At 47.6% G+C, this 19,665-nt stretch overlaps 6 protein-coding genes across 14 annotated transcripts; 3 read left to right on the top strand and 3 right to left on the bottom strand.

The window, feature by feature from the left end:
* Positions 1–677: 677 nt before the first annotated feature.
* LOC118513341 lies at positions 678–4,879 on the bottom strand. Of its 4 annotated transcripts, none has more exons than XM_036058967.1 (6): positions 4,779–4,874; positions 4,057–4,596; positions 3,673–3,860; positions 3,472–3,583; positions 3,068–3,398; positions 678–2,991 (listed from the first exon to the last, which is right to left on the bottom strand). In XM_036058967.1, exons 2-6 carry the CDS (start codon positions 4,116–4,118, stop codon positions 2,701–2,703), a joined length of 984 nt encoding a protein of 327 aa, XP_035914860.1. In that variant the 5' UTR covers positions 4,119–4,596; positions 4,779–4,874; the 3' UTR covers positions 678–2,700. The 4 variants fall into 4 exon arrangements, with proteins under 4 accessions (XP_035914860.1, XP_035914859.1, XP_035914861.1 ...); XM_036058966.1 differs by having other exon boundaries at positions 4,057–4,707; positions 4,779–4,862; XM_036058968.1 differs by having other exon boundaries at positions 4,057–4,593; positions 4,779–4,856.
* A 264-nt stretch (positions 4,880–5,143) lies between these two features.
* On the bottom strand, positions 5,144–5,958 carry LOC118513351 (NADH dehydrogenase [ubiquinone] iron-sulfur protein 6, mitochondrial). Its single transcript, XM_036058983.1, has 3 exons — positions 5,743–5,958; positions 5,464–5,643; positions 5,144–5,399 (listed from the first exon to the last, which is right to left on the bottom strand). The coding sequence occupies exons 1-3, from the start codon at positions 5,869–5,871 to the stop codon at positions 5,331–5,333; spliced, it is 378 nt and encodes a 125-aa protein (XP_035914876.1). The 5' UTR covers positions 5,872–5,958; the 3' UTR covers positions 5,144–5,330.
* Positions 5,959–6,092: 134 nt separating this feature from the next.
* On the top strand, positions 6,093–10,248 carry LOC118513333 (RNA-binding motif protein, X-linked-like-3). 6 transcript variants are annotated; one of them, XM_036058949.1, is made up of 4 exons: positions 6,093–6,392; positions 7,518–7,828; positions 7,906–8,553; positions 8,634–10,248. In XM_036058949.1, exons 2-4 carry the CDS (start codon positions 7,591–7,593, stop codon positions 9,197–9,199), a joined length of 1,452 nt encoding a protein of 483 aa, XP_035914842.1. In that variant the 5' UTR covers positions 6,093–6,392; positions 7,518–7,590; the 3' UTR covers positions 9,200–10,248. The 6 variants fall into 6 exon arrangements, with proteins under 6 accessions (XP_035914842.1, XP_035914840.1, XP_035914844.1 ...); XM_036058947.1 differs by having other exon boundaries at positions 7,542–7,828; XM_036058951.1 differs by having other exon boundaries at positions 6,219–6,392; positions 7,542–7,828; positions 8,655–10,231.
* Positions 10,249–10,606: 358 nt separating this feature from the next.
* On the top strand, positions 10,607–14,054 carry LOC118513345 (neuralized-like protein 2). The gene is made up of 2 exons (XM_036058973.1): positions 10,607–11,549; positions 12,582–14,054. Exons 1-2 carry the CDS (start codon positions 11,339–11,341, stop codon positions 13,130–13,132), a joined length of 762 nt encoding a protein of 253 aa, XP_035914866.1. The 5' UTR covers positions 10,607–11,338; the 3' UTR covers positions 13,133–14,054.
* A 238-nt stretch (positions 14,055–14,292) lies between these two features.
* LOC118513331 (zinc finger protein 879-like) lies at positions 14,293–16,972 on the top strand. The gene is made up of 2 exons (XM_036058945.1): positions 14,293–14,578; positions 14,652–16,972. Exons 1-2 carry the CDS (start codon positions 14,459–14,461, stop codon positions 16,062–16,064), a joined length of 1,533 nt encoding a protein of 510 aa, XP_035914838.1. The 5' UTR covers positions 14,293–14,458; the 3' UTR covers positions 16,065–16,972.
* On the bottom strand, positions 16,963–19,613 carry LOC118513321 (oocyte zinc finger protein XlCOF6-like). Its single transcript, XM_036058929.1, has 2 exons — positions 19,528–19,613; positions 16,963–19,467 (listed from the first exon to the last, which is right to left on the bottom strand). The coding sequence occupies exon 2, from the start codon at positions 19,307–19,309 to the stop codon at positions 17,147–17,149; it is 2,163 nt and encodes a 720-aa protein (XP_035914822.1). The 5' UTR covers positions 19,310–19,467; positions 19,528–19,613; the 3' UTR covers positions 16,963–17,146.
* Positions 19,614–19,665: the final 52 nt, after the last annotated feature.

The raw sequence follows: 19,665 nt of genomic DNA on the forward strand, positions 1-19,665 counted from the left end.
CCAGAACGGCCGGAATAATGGATTGGCAAACGAAGAAGCTGGACCGTGAGCGGTATCAAGGATTGTTGCAGCAGGGGAAGACTGCAAAGCGGTTGTAGCACCTGATAAGTAAGTAAGTAATCCAGATGGCACAGTGGCAGAGTATGTAGGACACACAGATGAGTTTGGGAGGTTTTTTCTTGCATCTCTAGTTCCTTGGCATCCCCGGAGATCGTGCTGGGTATACGCTTAGGTCGAACCATTGCGGATTGGGCGCGCATCTCCAGGCCAACGAAGGTCGGCTCCGTCCAACCGAACCACACAGCACTCTTTCGCGCCGAGACGCCGTATTCGTATTCTTAGAACCATACCTTCCTGTCTGTTACTTGTGTTGTATCTCACTTGTATGTATGATGAATGACTGGTTGAATGAATGAATGTATGGCACAGGCCTGAATATCTTCAGCTCCTATCCTGGATAAGGAGCATGCTACATCGTTGCAAGAACGTGTGGCAACGGCTAACATACCTTTGGATGATCACGACAGGAACACTCCCACCACGATTTTGAATGACGGAGTAACCGTTAACGAATCGGTCGAACTCCCCCCGGGAAAAGGAGCCCTTTCACGATCTTGGACAAGGGAAACGTCTGACCATGTCGGACCCACAGACGCCAACAGACAATAAAACCCATCTTTGTTGAATGAATAGTTTGGATAAAGTTTATTCTCTATTATAATACTACTTGCCGGACCGAAGAAGAACATGGGAGAGTACACACGCTTTCATTGCATTTCGTTTGCAAACAGATAGGATTTTGGATGGGTTACGTTGCAGATATCCTTTCGCGATAATGATCTCGGGATAGGTGCTCTTAGGAAGGTTCACAAGGTTTTCTGGGTGTAGGCTGATTGAACCATGAAACAACGGTTGGAATTGGTAGGTTGGTTACAAAATGCTGCATCTCGGTTAGAAGGTTAGAAAATACAGTCCGTTGCGAATGGAGTTTATAGCGTCGCGTTATACTAGGTATGCTAGGGTTTTTGGTACTTTACGACCCCCCCCTCCTATTCTTTCCACTACTTCACACCTGTTTCCGACCTGGTTCAACGCGCCATTTATTGTTGTGAAAAAGGTGGATAAAAATTAATTGCTCTTATTTGGTATAAAGGTGTTGAATTGAATTCGAACCTCTCTGGTGAGGTTCCGTTTTAGCTACAAAACTTTAAAAAAAATGAAACGTGTACAAGTACGCTTCTAGAAATTGCACACAAACACACACACACACACATGCACACTGCACTTTAAAGCCGGTCGTCGTCTGTTGGCATCATCTCACTTCCCATCTCGCGCCCGGTCTGTTCACGTGCGTTTGCTCCCATCTTCCTCCTCATTGCTTCAGTCATTTGCTTTCCGAATTGCTTCTTCCCACACGATCCTTCCATGGAAAAAAATCAAGTAACTATCTAAATTGTATCCATAAATCGAGCGGTATATGTTCGTGTTACAAACGAGCTGCTTCGAACGATACCCGGTCGGGCGAAAAGATCAGCCAACTCAGCAGGATCAGTCAGTCAACAGGTTTTACCACCTGGTTGGGCTAGCACACTTTCACGCTACCGAAGGTATCATTGTGTACCAGGTTTGTCTGTACGCCGAAAAATACACGCACGGTTCAAAAGTATTGCTCCTCACACTCTCGAGAGTGAGAGTGAAACGGTTCCGTGTTTTCGCCCACTTGCCTCACACTTGCCGCTAAAGCTCGCTGTACTTTCTCACCTTCGTTGAATGCTATCCGACACAACACTCGATGGAATCCAGTCTTCCAGTTTCCCCTACCGGTACCGATCGCGAGCGTTTCAGTCACCATCATCAGCTACGGAACTTATCGTACACCCTAACGAACTTAGCATAATCGCGCATCGAAATGATGCTCGCAGTTGAAGTAGTAATCGTAGCAGTGGTAATAATAATGTTAATCATAATAATTAAAATCATACTCGTACTAATCATAATCACAATTAACGCTTTACACTTATCAAAACCGTGGCTCACAACTTCGGGTCGGCTGTTGCCAAACGGTGTAAAATAATATCACAAACTCAGTCCGTGTCCGGTACCCTGGTTGGCCACGGGTACCGGTGGATGACGAGACGCACCGAGAAGGTGCATTGGCAACAGCTTTCATAAAGCGACCGTGGGAACCAGTGTCGGTGCTCTTCTGCTTGCAGAAGCAATCAGCAGGGGAAACGTAATACTGAAACTCCGGTGGGCAGATCGCAGCCAAGTACCAGCCGGGTGGATGGCGGATTGACCGCAAGCATACATCTTGCTTTGCATGAGCAACACCACAAGCAAGTTGATGCAATCGTGAAAGGAAGCAATAATGCAAAACAGCACGAGGAGGAGCGGGGCAAGCGCGCGGGAAGCAATGATCGTACGATCATCGTGGATCGTTCCGCGCTCGTTACACTGATGCAGGTAGAGACGGGATAGGGGATCGTTGCAACAGTCGCCGTCGGCACAGTAATGGGTCATTTTGTGGGGATCGCTCCGGGAACTAGTACTAATTCTACGGCAATATTGACTGCCATTGCTACTACACTCAGAATTGGGATAAATGGTGGACGCGCACCCGCTGGACCGTAAACTCCATCCTCCTCCTGCGGGTTCACAGCAGAGCAGCGCATCACGGCGGTCGGTTTGCGACGCGTGAAGTCACCAGAGGTTCTTCGGGAGCACGTAACCGTTGCCGGTCAGCCCAAACTTGCCATCCAGCGCTAGCAGTGCACCGGTTGGCAACGTGTCGTCACCCTCCATTTGGCCACTTCCACCGCCGCCTCCCTTTCTCATGCCAAACATGTCCTCCCCCGATGCCAGACGCTTCTGCTTGCCGCCAGTCTCGTCGTACGTTGTGACCGTTTCCTGACGGCCATCTTTCGTGGACAGCGTGACGGTTGTTTGGGTGTTACCATGGGAGTCACGCACAGTGCGGCGTGTTTCGTACGACTGAAAACGAAAGGCAAGTGGAAATACATGAACCAGTGAGCTTTAGGGCAGCAGCAATAAGTTGACGCAATCGTACCCCATCCGGGCGACGAATCGTTTGCGAAATGATGCTTTGGCCAAACATGCGCGGTCCTTGGAATGCGCCCTCGAACAGTCCACCTTCGGGGAAACGTTGCTGCAGCCCACCACCGTTGCGTTTGAACGGTTTTGAGATCCCGGCCGGCGACTGTTTCTGGTCGGTGATACCGTGAATAAGATCCATCACTTTCTCATCGTCCGTGCGCTTCGGACGTCGTTCGGCGGAAGCGTTAGCGGTATCCTTCCTGTCCGTGCGCTTTTTCGGCATAAGTTCCTTCAGATCCGGAGATATGCGCTGCAGCAGCGAATGCAGCTGGTCAGCATAGATCCTGCATAGATGGGACACACCATCACGTTAGAAATTTAAATCATCTCCTTAAATCCAGTGGACGCTTCACTTACTCTCCATCCAGATCGGTATCTTGCCGCTTCGCATGCTTGCCAACGTCCGCTTCCTCAAAGCCGGGTTTCAGGAAGTCTTGCTTCAAATCATGGTCGAACAATTTCACACTGTCTGTTGTACCAAAAAAACAAGAGCAAACGAAACCGTTTTCATACAAATCAGAGGTTCGATTGATGGACACATTTCGGTGCCTTCCTTACCGTCATACTCTTCGAGCGATTTCCACATCTCCTGCATCTGCTGCTCAAAGTACTTTTGCATTTCGATCGGGTTGGTGAAAATTTGCACACCGTAAATTTTCCGATTATCAAACAGCTCGTCATCGCTGTCGTCCTCCTCTACCCAGATCGGTTTGCGGAACTCGTCCTTGAGCGTTGCTTTCTTCTTCCTGCATATGTGTGTGCAAAAAGAAAACAGTGGAGCATATAGGAAAATATGAAAATTCCTGGCCAAGCGTGGACAGGCGCATTCCACGCCACGGGCAACAGAACCGGTGGAAAGAAGCATCCGGTGAAGATACAGTTTGCTACAAGTGCGGAAAGGAACCCCCCCTCCCCCCACCACCTGTGTCTTACGACACCTACCTGTTATCATCATCATCATCCTTCCGGCCGTCTAAGCCCATAAATTTTTTTAACAGGTCCATCTTTACGACGCAAATTTTGATGCCTTTCAAAGGACACAGGGGCAAACAAAAATGCTGCAACACAGTGCAGTGGGCGGTTAAGCGCTGGTGTTGCTGCTGCTGCTGCTGCTGCTCTCAGCTGACTCTATGCTGCTTTGTTTTGAAGCTTAAAAAGCGGTTTGGTTGCTTCGATTCGATTTGTTGATTTGATTTCACACGACACGATTAGGTTGGGTGGTTGGATGAGAGCGATGAACGAACACCGTCGCCGGGGGAGCAGGAGAAGGAGAAGGTCTGATGCAAGGATCCCGGGTGTTGTATCAAAAGTCACGTAGGTCACCTTTCGGCTTGCCGTTGTCGTCACCTGATATTTTGTTTTGCGTGTCGCACCGAGCGACGAACTTTCGAGCGTGGAATGTTTAGTGTGGTGCTGTTTTGTGAGCTACCAATTATGCTGCTATCCTTCCGAACCGTTTTCCTTTGTCGCTTCGTTGTGCTGCTGTAACGATTTTCACGCGAGCAAATCACGAGACAAGTTACCGAGATGAAACCGAAACAAAACCGTTTTCCGTTCGAAAACGCTGGCTAGCGCTGACAAATAGACACGAAACTAGCAGCCCCGGGAGAAGAATAGAGTGTGATGAACTAACTAACAAAGTACGAAACAAACGGTGCACACACTTTTCCAACTGCTGATGATGCTGCTTGGCTGAAAAGGTTCTAGAAAAGTTCGAAGGCCCGACTCGACTGATAGTGAAAATTTCCTATTCAACTGTCAAAGCAGCGCTTTGATGCGCGTCAACAACGCAAGCGCTGCAGCAATCCCTTCCATACAGTATGCACAAGCGAGATGGCAATATGGCGAGCTGTTTACGAGTGGTAATAGGTAGAGGGTGTGTGAGAGAGAGAGAGAAAGCAGGCTTGGAAAGATCCGAACACAATCAGAGCCCACCTGTCGAGACGTTATTTTAATCGTCTTTTAATTGTTCCGCATGTAAAATGCCAGTCGTTTAAAACTAATCCTCACTACAATATCTACTACATTTTGATAGACAAGCTGTATTTAATTGTACACAGATTCAGAACGAGATTAAAACGAAACTTAGGCACGCAGAGGATTAGTTTTGGAAGGGAACCGTTTGTGTGTTTTATATCCTCCGTTTATTTGACTAAAGGGTTTAACGAAGCAGCATGTGTTGCATCAATGGTATCCATCAACCAAGCCAGCACTGCTCAGTGGTGATGATCAATCTTCTCAAAACGCTGCCCACAGTATCCACAAGCATGAGCACCGGGTTTATCCTGGAACGAAATTTTAACAAATCAGTTACGATATGTTGTGGTTTCGGGAATGTTCACTACTTACCAAATTGATGTATACTTTGGGATGGCCTAAAGCGGGATCGGTTCCACCGTCGCAGCATACCACACGCTGTTCCGACTTTACAATCGGTGTCTCATCGATCAGCTTGATAGCCCAGTTCGGATTTACCACCTTGGTAGCGTTAACGAAACGTGCATTTCGGTAGTCGTTCGCTTCGTAGTACTAAAACAGAATCAGAAAGGTGCCAGAAGTTAGAATATAACACTGCCATTCCCCTTTGGGAAGGACTTGCGTAATCGCGACACTCTTGCTGCCACCTACCTGGCCAGTGTGTGTGATTTCGTCCTTAATGGTGGCGCACCGGGCAGCCAACACCTGTGTGCTGATGGACCGCGAGTTGACCACGTTCGCCAGCCGGCGTGCGGGCGAAAGAATCATCCGTGAGGCCATTCCGCCGTGAATTTGTGTTGCTATTGATTTGCTGTGTTGTTTTTATTCCGAACACAGACGGTTTTGGAAAGAACTGGCAGCTGATTGCGTTTGACAGTGATGACGGGTACTCGATTATTCGGGTCCCGCTGCCGTAATTTCATGAAATATAGCGGCAAAAGAGATTGTCGGGCAATTGAAACAGCGTTTATTAATCTCTGTAAATTTTTTATTAAGCAAATATTCCAGGAGAAATACGATATCAATTGTGTTGTTTTTTCTAATGGCACAAGCACGGTTTATCGAGCATCCTGTTCATCTCAACAACTGTCAAAAAGACCGACCGTGAAAAACACGAAGAAAAACAGAAACAAGTGCTTAACAGTGCATCAATAGAAACGTTTCACTAAAAATCTGTGCAAAAGGTTAAACTTAAGGCCCCAAAAATGGTGTTCCTATCGCGCTGTTGAATCCGTTCCTGACAGCAAAACAGCGCCACCGTTGCACGATTTGCACTGTTTACTATTCTCCATCGTAGGCAGGTGAGAAATTGCTGCCAGCTTTTAGCCCTGTTTACATCCGTTCCTTCTACGCGAAAGAATTTGCAGTCGTTTTGATCTGTAGAAAAATAGAAACAACTCCAAGCTCCCCGTGCTTCTCACGGGTTTTCCGCCCGTTGTTTCGTGGCATCTTATACGCACTTTCGGAGTAGGAATGTTATGTTTCTACTACGCTGCTTTTCTTCGCGGCCTTCAACCTTGTTTGAGGTTTGGTATGCGTCGCACGTTGCTTACACCAGTCCGGAGATCGATTGATCTGCCGTATGGAGGGGATGTTGGAAAGTGGTGAAAATTTTGCGTTGAAAACTCGATCATTTTGCAAATCCTGCTTGCAACACTACGGCGAACGACAGCGAGAAGGCAGAAGCAGCTTTCGTTAGCTTGTGGGCAAATTGTGTAGGGAAATATTGAAAAAAAAAAACGTGAATATTCTTTAGTGTCGATCAAATCGATCGATCCAGTGCAATAGAAGTGCGGAACAACATCGTCAAGGCGAGGCAATCAGGCACCGACGTGAGATCGTTAAGCCAACGTGTGCTTCTTGTGTGAGTTCTCGTCAGGTGCATATGGCCTCTATATTGTAGATGGGAAAACGGGTTACGTTGGGAAATTCGTGACGTATTGTGCGGTCATATATAGACGGTAGTAAGAATGCCGTCGAACGAAAGAAAACGCAGCAAGCAGTGGCAGTTCATTCACCGTTACTTGGAGACGCATATAGAAACAGTGATGCGTTTCGTTGCTTGGACATGTGAAAGTGGCCACGAAAGAAGTAGGCCAGCTCGCCCATTGGTAGTTTTCCTGCCACGGCAATTGCAACGCATGCGATCCGTTCTGCAACGATCGGACATTGTTCCGGAAAAATATGGTCAAGAAACAAACAAAAAAAGAACAAAAGAGAATGCTTAATCCACATGGCACACAAAATGAATGGCGGGAGCTACAAAATGTTTAAGTTACTGCAGCGAATATACATCTACCAAGGTGGAATTTCATGGTTAAAAAATAACAGGTTAAAAGAGAGATGCTAAAGAACGAACTGAAAAATGTGAACATTCACGCTTGATTGCATTGGGTATCTTGTATTTGAACGTAACCTTTCTCTAGTCGTTAATTGTTGCGCGGTTTTAGTATCAATCTTCTTCAGCGGAAAGTGCGGTAAGGCGGCAAAACGGCCAGCATGACATCCGTCCAGAGCCAGGAAGATCTTGAAGCACGTATAGCACGCATCAAGAAGCGGAATGAGGAAATTGAGAAGAAGTATCGCGAGGCGGAAGAGGACCGGCTGCGTGCAATGAAGGAAAACGCCATGGTGGAGATAAAACCGCCCAAGGACGACGATTGGCCACGGGAGCACAAGTACGATAAGATCGATTTTAACTACGAGCTGGACGAAAACACTCTGGCACAGTTGGAAGGTAAACATGATAACGTGATATCGTATATGTATTATGACCGTGTGATATGCTAACCTGTAGGAACGTTCTATTTACAGAGAGAAAGAAGGAAAAAAATGCTTTCATTCAGAAGATAGCAAAAGAGTATAAAGGATTCGCGGAAGGTGAAGGCCCTCCACCGGATCCGGCGTACAGCTTTCTGGCCGATGTAGAACGCGACGGCGAGAAAACGGGCCAATCTGGCGAAGGTGTTGGCGGAGGCAGCCCTAATGGCAATGCATCTATACTCACTGCTAACGGTAGAAGTCCGCCTGGCAAGGGTCACACCGACCATCATTTCGATCGTCGCAACCCAAACAACAGAAGCGGACACAGGCAAGGCGGTGGAGGGACACTGCCCGGTCAGAGTGGAGGCAGAACGAGGGGAGGAGCCAAGCCACAACATGGCCACCACCGTGATCATCATCAGCATCACGGTGGTGGGAGCACTAACATTCAGCGTTCGTTTTCAACAAACGAACATGATGGTTGGCGATCGGCAACCGGGGAGCAGCAGCGACGAAATGCCCGTGGAACAACGCACGTAACCCACGAAGGGCCCGGACATTGGAGGCGCGGAGAACAGCAAGAAGGGCACGAGAACCACCGGAGCAAGGATGATAGCGGTTTACTGCATGCCTCAGCCAAACTGGAACCGAGCCTGACGGTATCGGTAACGCGCGATGGCGAGTTTAAGAGTGTGAAAGGTAGTTGCATCTATTCACGTTGGAACATTTAATTGTCCGATGGTACATATAACGCGTTATATTTGTATTTGTCTGTACAGTTACATCTCCTCCGATTATAGGGAGTGGACGAGTTGGGCCTCGTCAGGCGGCGAAGCCCCAATTTCAGTTTCACACCGGTCACGGAGATCACAATCAGCCTCACGGTCAGCACCACTTACCACTCACCACTGCCAGTGCGGGCCGTAAAGAGACGCACCCGGGTGACCATTTTAATCGCAACACCGCGGGTCGCAAATCGGATCGTGGTGGAGAAAGTGCCAAAAAGACCGGGCCCAGCGCAAACTCCTCCGGCAAAGGGGCTGGATCTGCGCCCAAGAGTAGCAGTTTGCAGGATCGGTTAAATCGCAACCGTACGATGGGTGTAACGGGTGGAGCAGCAACAGCACCACCACCAGGCAGCGATAAGAACGAAAACTTTATTGCTACCAAAGTCAATCCGTCGCAACCCGTCGTGTCCGGTGCGGCAAAGGCAACGCTCAAGACCATCTCGAAAATTATTGAAAAGAATGCGGAAATTGACGAGAAGCTAGCACGCGAACTGGCGCGAGAGAATGAAAAGTTGGCCACGAAGGTAAAGGAGCTACGCCTGCAGCAGGAACAGTAGGGCCGGATCAGAATTGACATACTGAAGGTAAGGGAATGAGGTGAACTGTTCCCGGACCATGGCTTTGGTGCCTCAATCACACGAGTTACACACATACAATGGTATGTGTTCAACTCAGTGAAGCACACAGATTGGTTTTTTTAACTTAAAATGCTTTCAGAGTGAAACATGAATGTGGCATTCAAGGAAGTTTTTGAGATTTCCACATCTTATTGGACAAATTTGGTACACCTATTTGGCTGTGTGAAGCTAACAAAATTTGAATTGGCTTTTTAACGATCTGTAAAGAACGTTTAAAATTATCGTTGGTGATGACTGCAGGAGCAAAAACTGTAACGTGCAATACGATCTTACTCAACTGGTGTAAGAGATGTTTTTAGATTTCATACCATTAGTCCTTCCGTTAATGCTCACGCATTGTCAATTGAATTTGCTTTTTAGTCGAAATTATCGACTGATCGGCTAAAATCGATGGACTGCACTTTTAAGCACGAGAGGCGTGGTACACTACAACGTGTACGATGAAAAGAGATTTACTTTGGCTTTACATGTGTAATGTTCGATCGCTTCGAATGTGGTGGGCTTTTGTAAGGATTTTCTATCATTTCCGTGCCGACGGAAACTGATTGCAAAACAGGCCGCAAGCTAGTGTACACTCTCATTCTTTTTATTTAAAACATTTAATCACGCTGGTTCGTTTGAATGAATTGTGTACACAACAGCAGTAATGAGAGGGGAGGATTAATCGTTGTAGGTAATTTACACTACCGAACGCTGTACGCATAGAGCATAAGCATTTAATTCGGAACGTTCGCATTGCGGTTCAAGTGCACGCAAGTTTATTTATTGTTAACCATAAACACCCTACTTCGTAGCATTTTAACCGGAAGCGGAAGCATGATTTTAAATTTTAAACGTTTTTTTTCGTATTTCTTACCCCTTTTTTACCCTAACTTTATCGAGCAATCAATTTTATCGAGGATATAGTGTACCAATGATCCTAATTTATCACGATTGTTTAATAAAAAAAAACAAGTTGCAAATATTAATTAGTGCATGCACACTTTTACTCATGAGTTCAACAACTGTTTGTCCGACCATTTACGATAATAGTTGATAGATCGTCCCATAACCGAGCATCATTTTGGGTTGTCTTCGGTTGGCTCCGCTGGAAAGTATTTCATTTGTCTATTCTCTTAATCCATTTACACTAATTGTTGTATAAACTTAAGATATGTTTGTCGCATCAAAATAGATTTTCACCCTGAACCAGGCCAAAGACCACATCTGCACAAAAAGTCGCTTCAACCCTTTAGAAGTATTTTTTTCATTTTTGACAGTCTGATGACCGACAGCTGACCGCTGTGCGGTGTACGCGCACAGTGTAGACAAAACAATTTGCAGCCCGTATGACAGCTTCCAGTTTTTCACAACAAAAACAGAAAAGCAATAGGGGCATTCGGCTGTAGCAAAACATAGCGTATTGCGTATTGTGCTAGTGTGGTTCAAATTGTTCTGAATTTGCTTGAAATTGTGACTGGAACAACGTTGTTTCGTTGGATAATGTAAACCTTGTGGGGATTTGGCAACAAAAGCCAACCAAGCAAGTGGCGAAGACGACGCCGTCCCGTACTGCGTGCACTCCAGTGTGTTTGTGTGTGAATGAAAACAATGAAGAGAAGCAGCAGGAGGAGCAGCAGCATCATTGGTAGTAGCACCGATAGCAGCAGTGCATGATTTGCAATCGAGCGTGAATCTAGATTCGATGCGTATAAATACATTGGCCAGAAGCGACGAAACTTAATACGGTACGCATAAACATTCGCACACGAACGCACACAGGCGTAACCAATAGATTTGTCGGTGTGGAACAAGTGCAGCGGAATACAACGACGCTGCAGCAGTCATCCAGTCACGATACGTTCGAGTGATTTTTTTGTTGTTTGCGGGCGGAGAAATCTTCGTTGAACTGTCTAGTGGCCGCGAAAAGGTTCATTTTTGTGTATACGAACGCTGCCAGCTTCTGCATCTCGCCAAGGACGCTGCCTGCTATCCAGCTGTGAAGGAAGCTAAGCAAATCCTTTGGGAATCGTTCATTTCCCTCCCCCCCAACTAGGGTTTCGGGGTGACGAATGCAGCATGACGGTGGTTTATCCACGCAAAATGTTGGCCCGATTCCATCCGTACCATGGTCAGAACATTATACTGTTTAACGAGAACACGGTCGCCTACCGGAAGGCCAGTTTCGGTAATGCACTCACGTTTAGCGAAAAACCGTTGCAGCCGGGTGAAATCTTCCTGCTAGAAATCGAGAAAAACGAGCGAGGATGGAGCGGTCACATGCGATTGGGTAAGTAATTCTTTCAAATATCGGAATGGGTGCTTTTACTTATAATATATATAATGAATCTAATATGGACCGGAAAGTCCGCCCAAACATTTCTTGCGGAAGAAGGATTGCTTGATTGTCCAAGATATGAGGATACAACATACATTACTATTGTCTGTGCTATCTGAATTAAAATCGGGAAAGGACGGAATAAAAACTACTAATGGGAAATATTGAAGGCGAATAGGCAATAGAAAGTATTGACCGAAGCAGGTAAAAGGATTTTCTCAGGATAAGACTACTAAAATTGATCTACCAACAGTGCCCTATGTTCGTTAAGTTGTGGTGATGGTTTAGTGGCAGCGGCGCCGTACGGTTGCACGGCCAAACCAGGATTAAGTCCCTTCTAGACCGTAACCCTATACGCAGGTCTGTCTACGGGTAAATCAAAGCAAGGACGGGATTTTCAGGGAATAGATTCAATTATATTACCAATATCTTTGAAACGCGCAAGACGGGTATACCAAGATCAGGTGATTCCTGATACCTTATAGATGTGCTTCACGTGCTACAATTGCTTTGTGGTCTTAAACATGCATCAACGCTATCAGTTCATCTCAATGTTGGCGTACCATGCTTCCTCAGCTTATGTGGAAGGTCTAAACGGACCAACACACCGGAGCCTGGCGAGTTTAATTCCCTGTACAATGGTGCTCTCGAACATCGTCAGTTTTGGACAGAGTTCGTACGTCGCAACAGGTATTTTGAGTGGAGAAGTTTCCTTAGGCTGTAGTATGACCGGATGGCAGCCAACATCCTTAGTCAGAGGAGGTGTGGTAAGCCCAATTTTAATTGAATTGATGGCGTATAGCTGCTGTTCTGCATTTTTTCTAAGATTTACACGCTTGGCGAAGAGCTGGTTGTTAGTTTCAACAATCTTAGAGTCAATTGTGCTGCAGTATTGCTCATCTCCCTTACTGCAGATGGGGTAGGTCATTGTTTGATAATAATTCTCTGTTTTCTAACGATTTATATCATTTTTTCTTCCCTTAGGTCTTACCCAGCTAGACATTAAACCGGCTTCCGCACTCCAGTACGCCCTGCCAGATTTAGCGAATCTTGGCCACAGTTGGGTGTTTCCTATCACGCGTACGGTCGGCAACTCGATGCTCAAAAGCAACATCCTTGGCAATGGGATCAACGTGAAAACGTCACGCGGCGTGTTTCCGCGCAGTCTGCTCAAACCAATCTCGCAGGATGGTGGTGCCAGCACGGACATTCTACCTACGGATACAAACTCCCGGATCGGTGTCATCTTCGTGCCAAGCGAGCATGAAGCGGACAAGGCCGAGATGCACTTTATCATCAACGGCGAAGACCAAGGACCGTGCACGAATGACATCCCCTACACGAAGGGCGCACTGCACGTGGTGATTGATGTGTACGGTACGACGAAGCAAGTAAAGATCATCCAGCTGTACGGCATCTCCACGCTGCAGGGTGCATGCCGTGACGCGATACTGGCGCGGGTAAAGAAATCTGCCATTCCCGAACTACCGTTGCCGGAAAGTTTGAAAAACTATTTGCTACAGTACGGGCTGTAGAGCGAACTGCCACTTGACGGGTTCAGTTCCTGTAGAATTTCCCCGGGCAACAATGGAGACAGACGATTGGTTTGTGCGCGTTAAATACATTTCAATGGGATAATTCTGCCCGAAAGGATTAACTTCATTCCCAGTGAGAGAGAGAGAGCATCGCAATGTAAAATTTGAATCTCCCGCGTGGCGATTGCTCGTAACACAGTGTCAATCTAATTTTTTTTCTATCGTCACAAGGCGGGTTCTGAACCTATGTCCAGTATCGTGTATTTTTTACTTAGCTTACAGGGTCTATTTCTTAATTATTCCTCACCTTTAAGCAGGAATTCAGTATGAACGGGTCATTAGTGAGGCGGAAAGGGTTTGTGTATCCTCGGTTGGTTAAACATATTCGTACATTCAATACTTCCCCCTGCGCTGCACGCACTCAGTCACACTGATGAGATGATTAATAAACCCAGCCGCGCTAGAGTTTTCAAAGTAATGTATAACTGAAATATCAATATCTGTAGCTTTCCATGCGTCATGCAAGGACGAAAAGAGATTGTTGTTGGTATCGTCATAAAATATATTCACGCGATGACTTTTCTGGTTGGTCTGGAACCGAATGATAAAAGGACAAAACATACTAAAGTAACAAATGGGACAAATGGGTAGTGATGGAACAGTTGTGAAAAGAAATCGATACAAACGAGCAATAGGAACAATTGCAAGCCGGTTTACAGATGATGCGGTGTATAGATAATGAAAGTGGGGAAAAAACTGATCGAGTGAAGGAAGATAAAAATGTCTCCCGTTTGTAGGATTGTCCAAAATTGTGATTTTGTGTATTGAAAGGTTTGGTTTTTTTAAACTAGAGAGTGCTGACGAGATTGATGAGAGAAGAGTAATAAATGTAGAATATCCCTACGAATCATTGGTAAACGTATGCAGCATTTTGTCTATTGAATGTGTTTTGCATTCCCCCTTTTTTCGGTTCAGCTCGCTCTTGTGTATTTATTGTGCCGAGTTTGTGGGCTCAATGTAATAATTATTTTCTTTTTAGGTATTTTGCACAAATTGCACAAATCCTTTATGAATTTGAAAATTCAAATTTCCCTTCTGTTTACACCTTTTGACAGTTGTTTGTTTACGTTTCTGTCGTACTGTCATCCGAATGACGTTTGGAAGTGTCAAGCAGTCCGGCGATCCTGCTCGCAAAACAGCAGTGCACTTCCACCTAATGCTTCCCCTAGCGTGAAGCATTTTCGGCCGTTTAGAGCAGATAGTTTACCTCGGACCGCATAGAATTGATATTAGGGCCGTATATTCGTTAGTGTAACGACAGTAGAAATGGTTTCTGTGTGTCGTTTTTGTGCCCGCTGGGCCGAAGGTGTTGTAAGGGTGGACGACATTCTGCTCGACAATCTGCTGCATGCGAAAGATGCGGTCAAGCAAATGTTTGGCATCGATGTAAGGGAATCATTTTCATTGTTTTACACATTTGCGTAGAGGCTATCATCCGTTTGCACTTCTCTCTTTGTAGTTGTCATGCGTGCCTCCCTATCCGAGCCAAGTTTGCCCGGAATGTGTTCAATATCTGCATTCCAGTTCCGTTTTCCTTGAGCAGCTACAGAACGCCGAAAGGGTGTTCCAGGCGCTGCAGGAACGGGGCCAGCTAGTTCAACGATTGTCGGAACGGAAGAGTGCGGGAGTTGCACTTCATTTCGAAGACATGGCAGAGGAGGACCCGGCTACTTTACTACCTCAGAACGGTGCCCAAGTAAACGAGGAATCGGTCTATGGTAATGCAGATGGCGAAGAAGAAGGCAGCTTTGGGCCCGCACAACCATCGGAGCGTGTAATCCAAATAAGCATTGAAGCGATTGAGGAGTTGGAAATTATTAGCAGTCCACTGGAATCGATCCAAGTAACCATCAATGATCGGTCACCATCCACGCAGCGAATGCAAAGTTCCGTAGATGAGTGCGAGAACGAAAATCATGCTCCCGCTGTAGAACGGCAACGGTCAAATGGTAGCGTGAGGCAAGAACGTGTAAATGTGTCACAACGCAGACCGATGGCGGAAGCCTGTCCACCTGGACAGAGAGCGAATGGTACAGTTACTAGCAACAAATGCTACGTGTGCTTCAGAGTGTACGGAACAGAGGCAGAGCTAATGGCGCATCTGATAGAGCACAACGACTTGCTGCCGTACCGGTGTGAGCAGTGCAGCACCATCGATTGTCCGTTTGAGTTTCGTACTAACCAAGCACTGAACAAGCACCTGGAGGCCCACTGCTATCCGTTCAAGTGTGCCGAGTGTCAGCTGCGCTTCAGGAGAAGGTCCAAAATCAACGAACACATACGCGCGGTACATCTGCACAAAAAACTGTACGTTTGCAAGCGGTGTGGAATGGAATTCCACGAGCTGCGCAAATTTCGTCTCCACATGATCGCCCATCGGAACATAGAAATGGGACGCTACCAAACGGCAAACGGTACCTGCGATCGCGAAAAGCTTGTTCAACCGCGGTCATCCAGACCACACTTCCACTGTGAGCAGTGCAACTGTGGGTTTAAGTACCACGCCAACTATAAGCTGCACCGGAAGCACCATCACCAGCCAGCGCAACACTTGTTCCGATGTACGGAGGTATGGTGTGATAAATATTACGCTACGTATCGCGAATGGCGGCGACACATGAAGCTACACTTTCCGAACGGATCGATACCTTTCGCGTTTGAAATATTACCGGACTCGCTGCAAAATCCAAACGTCTACCCGCTGGCATGTCCGGAACCGGCCTGCCCTTACGTTGCTCCCGCACTGCCACAAATGTGTTCCCACTATTACGTGCATCTGAAATGGTTCCAGTGCCGGCGATGCGATAAGCTATACTCGAATCTAACGGGCCCGTGTGACCATCACGAACGTGTTCGCCGGTTCAAGTGTTAACAGTGCTACAAACGCATTCGTGAGCGATTAATGTTGTATCAGGTAATCTCTATTTATGCCATTTTAGCTTTAAAATACCCTTCGTGGTCATCTAATTCGTAAAGCTACGAACAGACACGATCCACCGTTAAAGTAGCGGAAGAAAGGTAGATCCTCTTTCCCGACTGGCTTATGATGTTTCTACTAGCTTAAGCAATAGCCGATAAGTTGCTATGCCTGTGTAACGTATCGATAGCATATAAGTGCCTGTCGCGCAAATCAAAGCATATAGGCAGTAGTTTTGTCTCTCAAAACTTAGTCAGGCACTGGATTCGCATTCGCAAGATCCCACAAGATCCACATCCCACATTCCGTAAGATTTTCTACTCTAAACATTTGGAATTCAAATCCCATATCTTAGCCGAAACTTGCTCACTTGTGGAAATAGTTGATAATAACAAGATTCGCTACGGTATCGCTCGCCCGCCAAATCTATTTATGCTCGGAAAGCATCTCTTATGCATTGGTATGCGATGTGAACCCTTTATGATCGACCGTTCCCCTTTGAACCCGGTTACAGGTTGGTTGTTGGTTACGATGGATAAAAAGTTAATTCCGATACGATAACCAGCGGTTGCGTTTTCCACCCTTGCCCCAAGCGTAGAGATCCATTCCATTCGTAACGTTGCCTCCTCAGCGTAAGAATTGATGTGTGGTGTGAATGGATCAAGGATCAAGCAAAGGACGAAGAACAGGGTTTAGCCACATTCCTTGCGTGCTCGGGAGTTGCCCAACCAAATTGCAAAAGCCTACGGGTTGCTGGACGACCGGTGCGCGCTGACCGTTAAGGGGTTATAATCTCCATTATACACACGAACATTGCTCAAAACGTTTGTAATGAATAAAGAATGCGCTTCGATTAAAATTTCGCAACAGTTTATTGTGGCATTGCATTGTTGTCGCGTCCGCACAGGGATTCTGGTGTACAGATTCAAAATCCTGAGGTAAAAAGGGGCTGTAATGGCAGTCGGAATAGCAGCTACAAACAGCTGTTCGTGTAATATTCACTAGAGGAGCTTTGTCTTAATCGTCCTTCAATTGGTCTAACAGTTCATAAAATCATCGATCTCATTCGGTGACTCGTTGTGCTCCAATTTCACCGCACTTTCGTCACTGCCCAGAGCTACGCCCGGCAGCAGCAACATTTCCGCCGCTCCGCCCTCCAGCTTTTCCAGATGCTGCTTCCGAATGTGTACCTTCAGATAGTCCTTTCGCGGGTACCTGCGCAGACAGTACTCGCACTGGAACGGTTTTCCTTCGTCACCCGGATTGTGTGTGCGCATGTGTCGCTTCAGATCGGACGACTGGACGTACCGTTTCTGGCACACGGCACACACGAAAGCCTTCTCGCGCGTATGGACGCGGGTGTGAATCTTCAAGCACTGCAACCGCTTGAAGGTGGCCGGACATGCCGTGCACGCATACTTGCGCTCCTGCGAGTGGCTGATGAGGTGTGTCTTGAGCAAATCTTTCGTGCGGAAACCTTTACCACACTCGACGCACACCTGATCCTTGGCATTGCTCGTGTGCAGCTTCAGATGGTTCTTCAGATACAGCTTGTTCTTAAACCGGCGCCCGCACACACTGCACTCGAACGGCATTTCGCTCGAGTGCGTTGTCTCGTGGTTCGATAGGTCGTGTGCCCGCCCGAACGTGCGGCCGCAGATCGTGCACGGGTAGCACTTCTGCCGCCACACCTTTTGCTGGTGTTGCAGCAGAAAGAATACCGAGGAGAAGCGCTTCCGGCAGACGTTACACTCGAACGGTTTGCCATCGTCCGTACCGGAACCGGCTGACCCATCGGTGGTGGGTCTGTGGACGCGCTCGGAATGTTCCCGCAGGGCGGCGGCATCGGCAAAGTCTTCCTTGCACCCACCGCAGCATCGGCGACGGGTTTCTACCGCTTCCTGCTGATGTGCCCGCTCCAGATGCAACTGCAGGAAGAGCTGCTTCATGAACATTGCCCCACACAGTTGGCACTGAAACTGGCGGATTTGGCGTTTGTGCGTTGCGAGCGATTTGCGCGTCGGGTAGCGCCGATAGCACGTGTCACATTCGAACGGTTTTTGTGCGTCGATCGTCCGTTCCGGGCGGTGCACTTCTTGCGAGTGAACCAGCAGATCCAGCTCCTGCTCGAAATCGATACGGCAGCCGCAACATTTGTACGTTTCCTTGTTTTTGTGGCATTTGCTGTGGATGTCCAGGTTGGCCTGCGTCATGAACCGCTTTCCACACTGCGGACAGGCGTACTTCCGGTTCACGGTTCGTTGATGCTCTTTCAGCAGCTGTCTACTGCTAAAGCGTTTGAAGCACACCGAACATCGAAGCGGGTTGCCGTCGTCCGAGGCACACTGGGCTGGGGACGAGGCGACGGGCAGATGCACCGCCCGAGAGTGTTCCCGCAAGCTTTGGTCACTGTCGAACAGCTTCCGGCAACCGCAACACTTTTTCTGCCGTTCTGGATCGACGAACGAAATGTCTTCTTCGTTGGTTTCGCTCGACTCGTGGACCGTGTCCGTGGCTTTACCCATACTAAGAGCAAGTGCCTTTTCACCGTACTCGAGGATCAGCGCTACATCCTCGTTCGAAAGAACCTGCTTAATTTGTTCCGCATCCAATGCGCCCTGAACGTTCGTTGCTTCTTCCCCCCGTTGATGTTGCGTCGGTTGTACGGACGGCAGCAGCTGTGGCTGGATAGCAGTTTCATCGGCAAAGGCTTCTGCACTATCATCGCTAGTAGTCTTCTTATCGCTCGACGGGGCAAAATCGCAGTTTGCATTCGCATTCTCCAGCAGCATACGCTCATCGTCCAGCATCATGTCGTCGTACCCGTTGGCAAGCAGAAACTCGTAACCCGACGGATCCATATCTTCCGCACGCAGCTCCGCAACAGCGGCGGCGGTATCCGCTGTCTTTTCGTCGCGGTGCAGATTCAGCTCATGCTTGAAGATGGACCGTAGCGTAACGTCCGAGTCGCGACATTTCTGTATGATGTGGTACGCAATGATCATGTACTCGGCACAGTTCCGGCACGCATTCCGTGGCAGTGCATCGTTCTTGCGTATCTCTACCCGAGCACACTCCTTGATCACTTCGCTCAGCAGCACATCCTCGAACTCGTCGTACACGCATACGCAATCGTCCTCGCAGCTTTCCATACAGATGCGGCACACCTTGTAGCAGTCTGGCTCGATCAGGATGTCCATCGTGATCCAGGGAGGCAACCCTTCCGGTCTTCCGGGGGTCGGCGATCGATTCACATGCGGACGACCGATCCGCTGCGTGCGTGTTGGTCCGATAACGGAGAGTTTTTACTGCACGATCGAGCAGCTCATCTTTGGTGCAGCTTGGCTTATCCCGCGCACTGGAAACAGATAAGAACGTCGTAGAGGATTACGGGAGTTTCAGTTGGTTTTTACCAGACCGAAAGGAAACGCGACGAGCATCGCGGACTGATTGTGCCCGTGGTGTGTATTTGTTTACATGCGCGCGACTTTGACAGCTGCACACAGATGCAATCGCAGCGCGTGAACAAAAACTGCTCGAATCCTGTCGGAGTGAG

The sequence above is a fragment of the Anopheles stephensi genome, chromosome 3 (assembly GCF_013141755.1).
Source record: "Anopheles stephensi strain Indian chromosome 3, UCI_ANSTEP_V1.0, whole genome shotgun sequence".
NCBI lineage: Eukaryota > Metazoa > Arthropoda > Insecta > Diptera > Culicidae > Anopheles > Anopheles stephensi.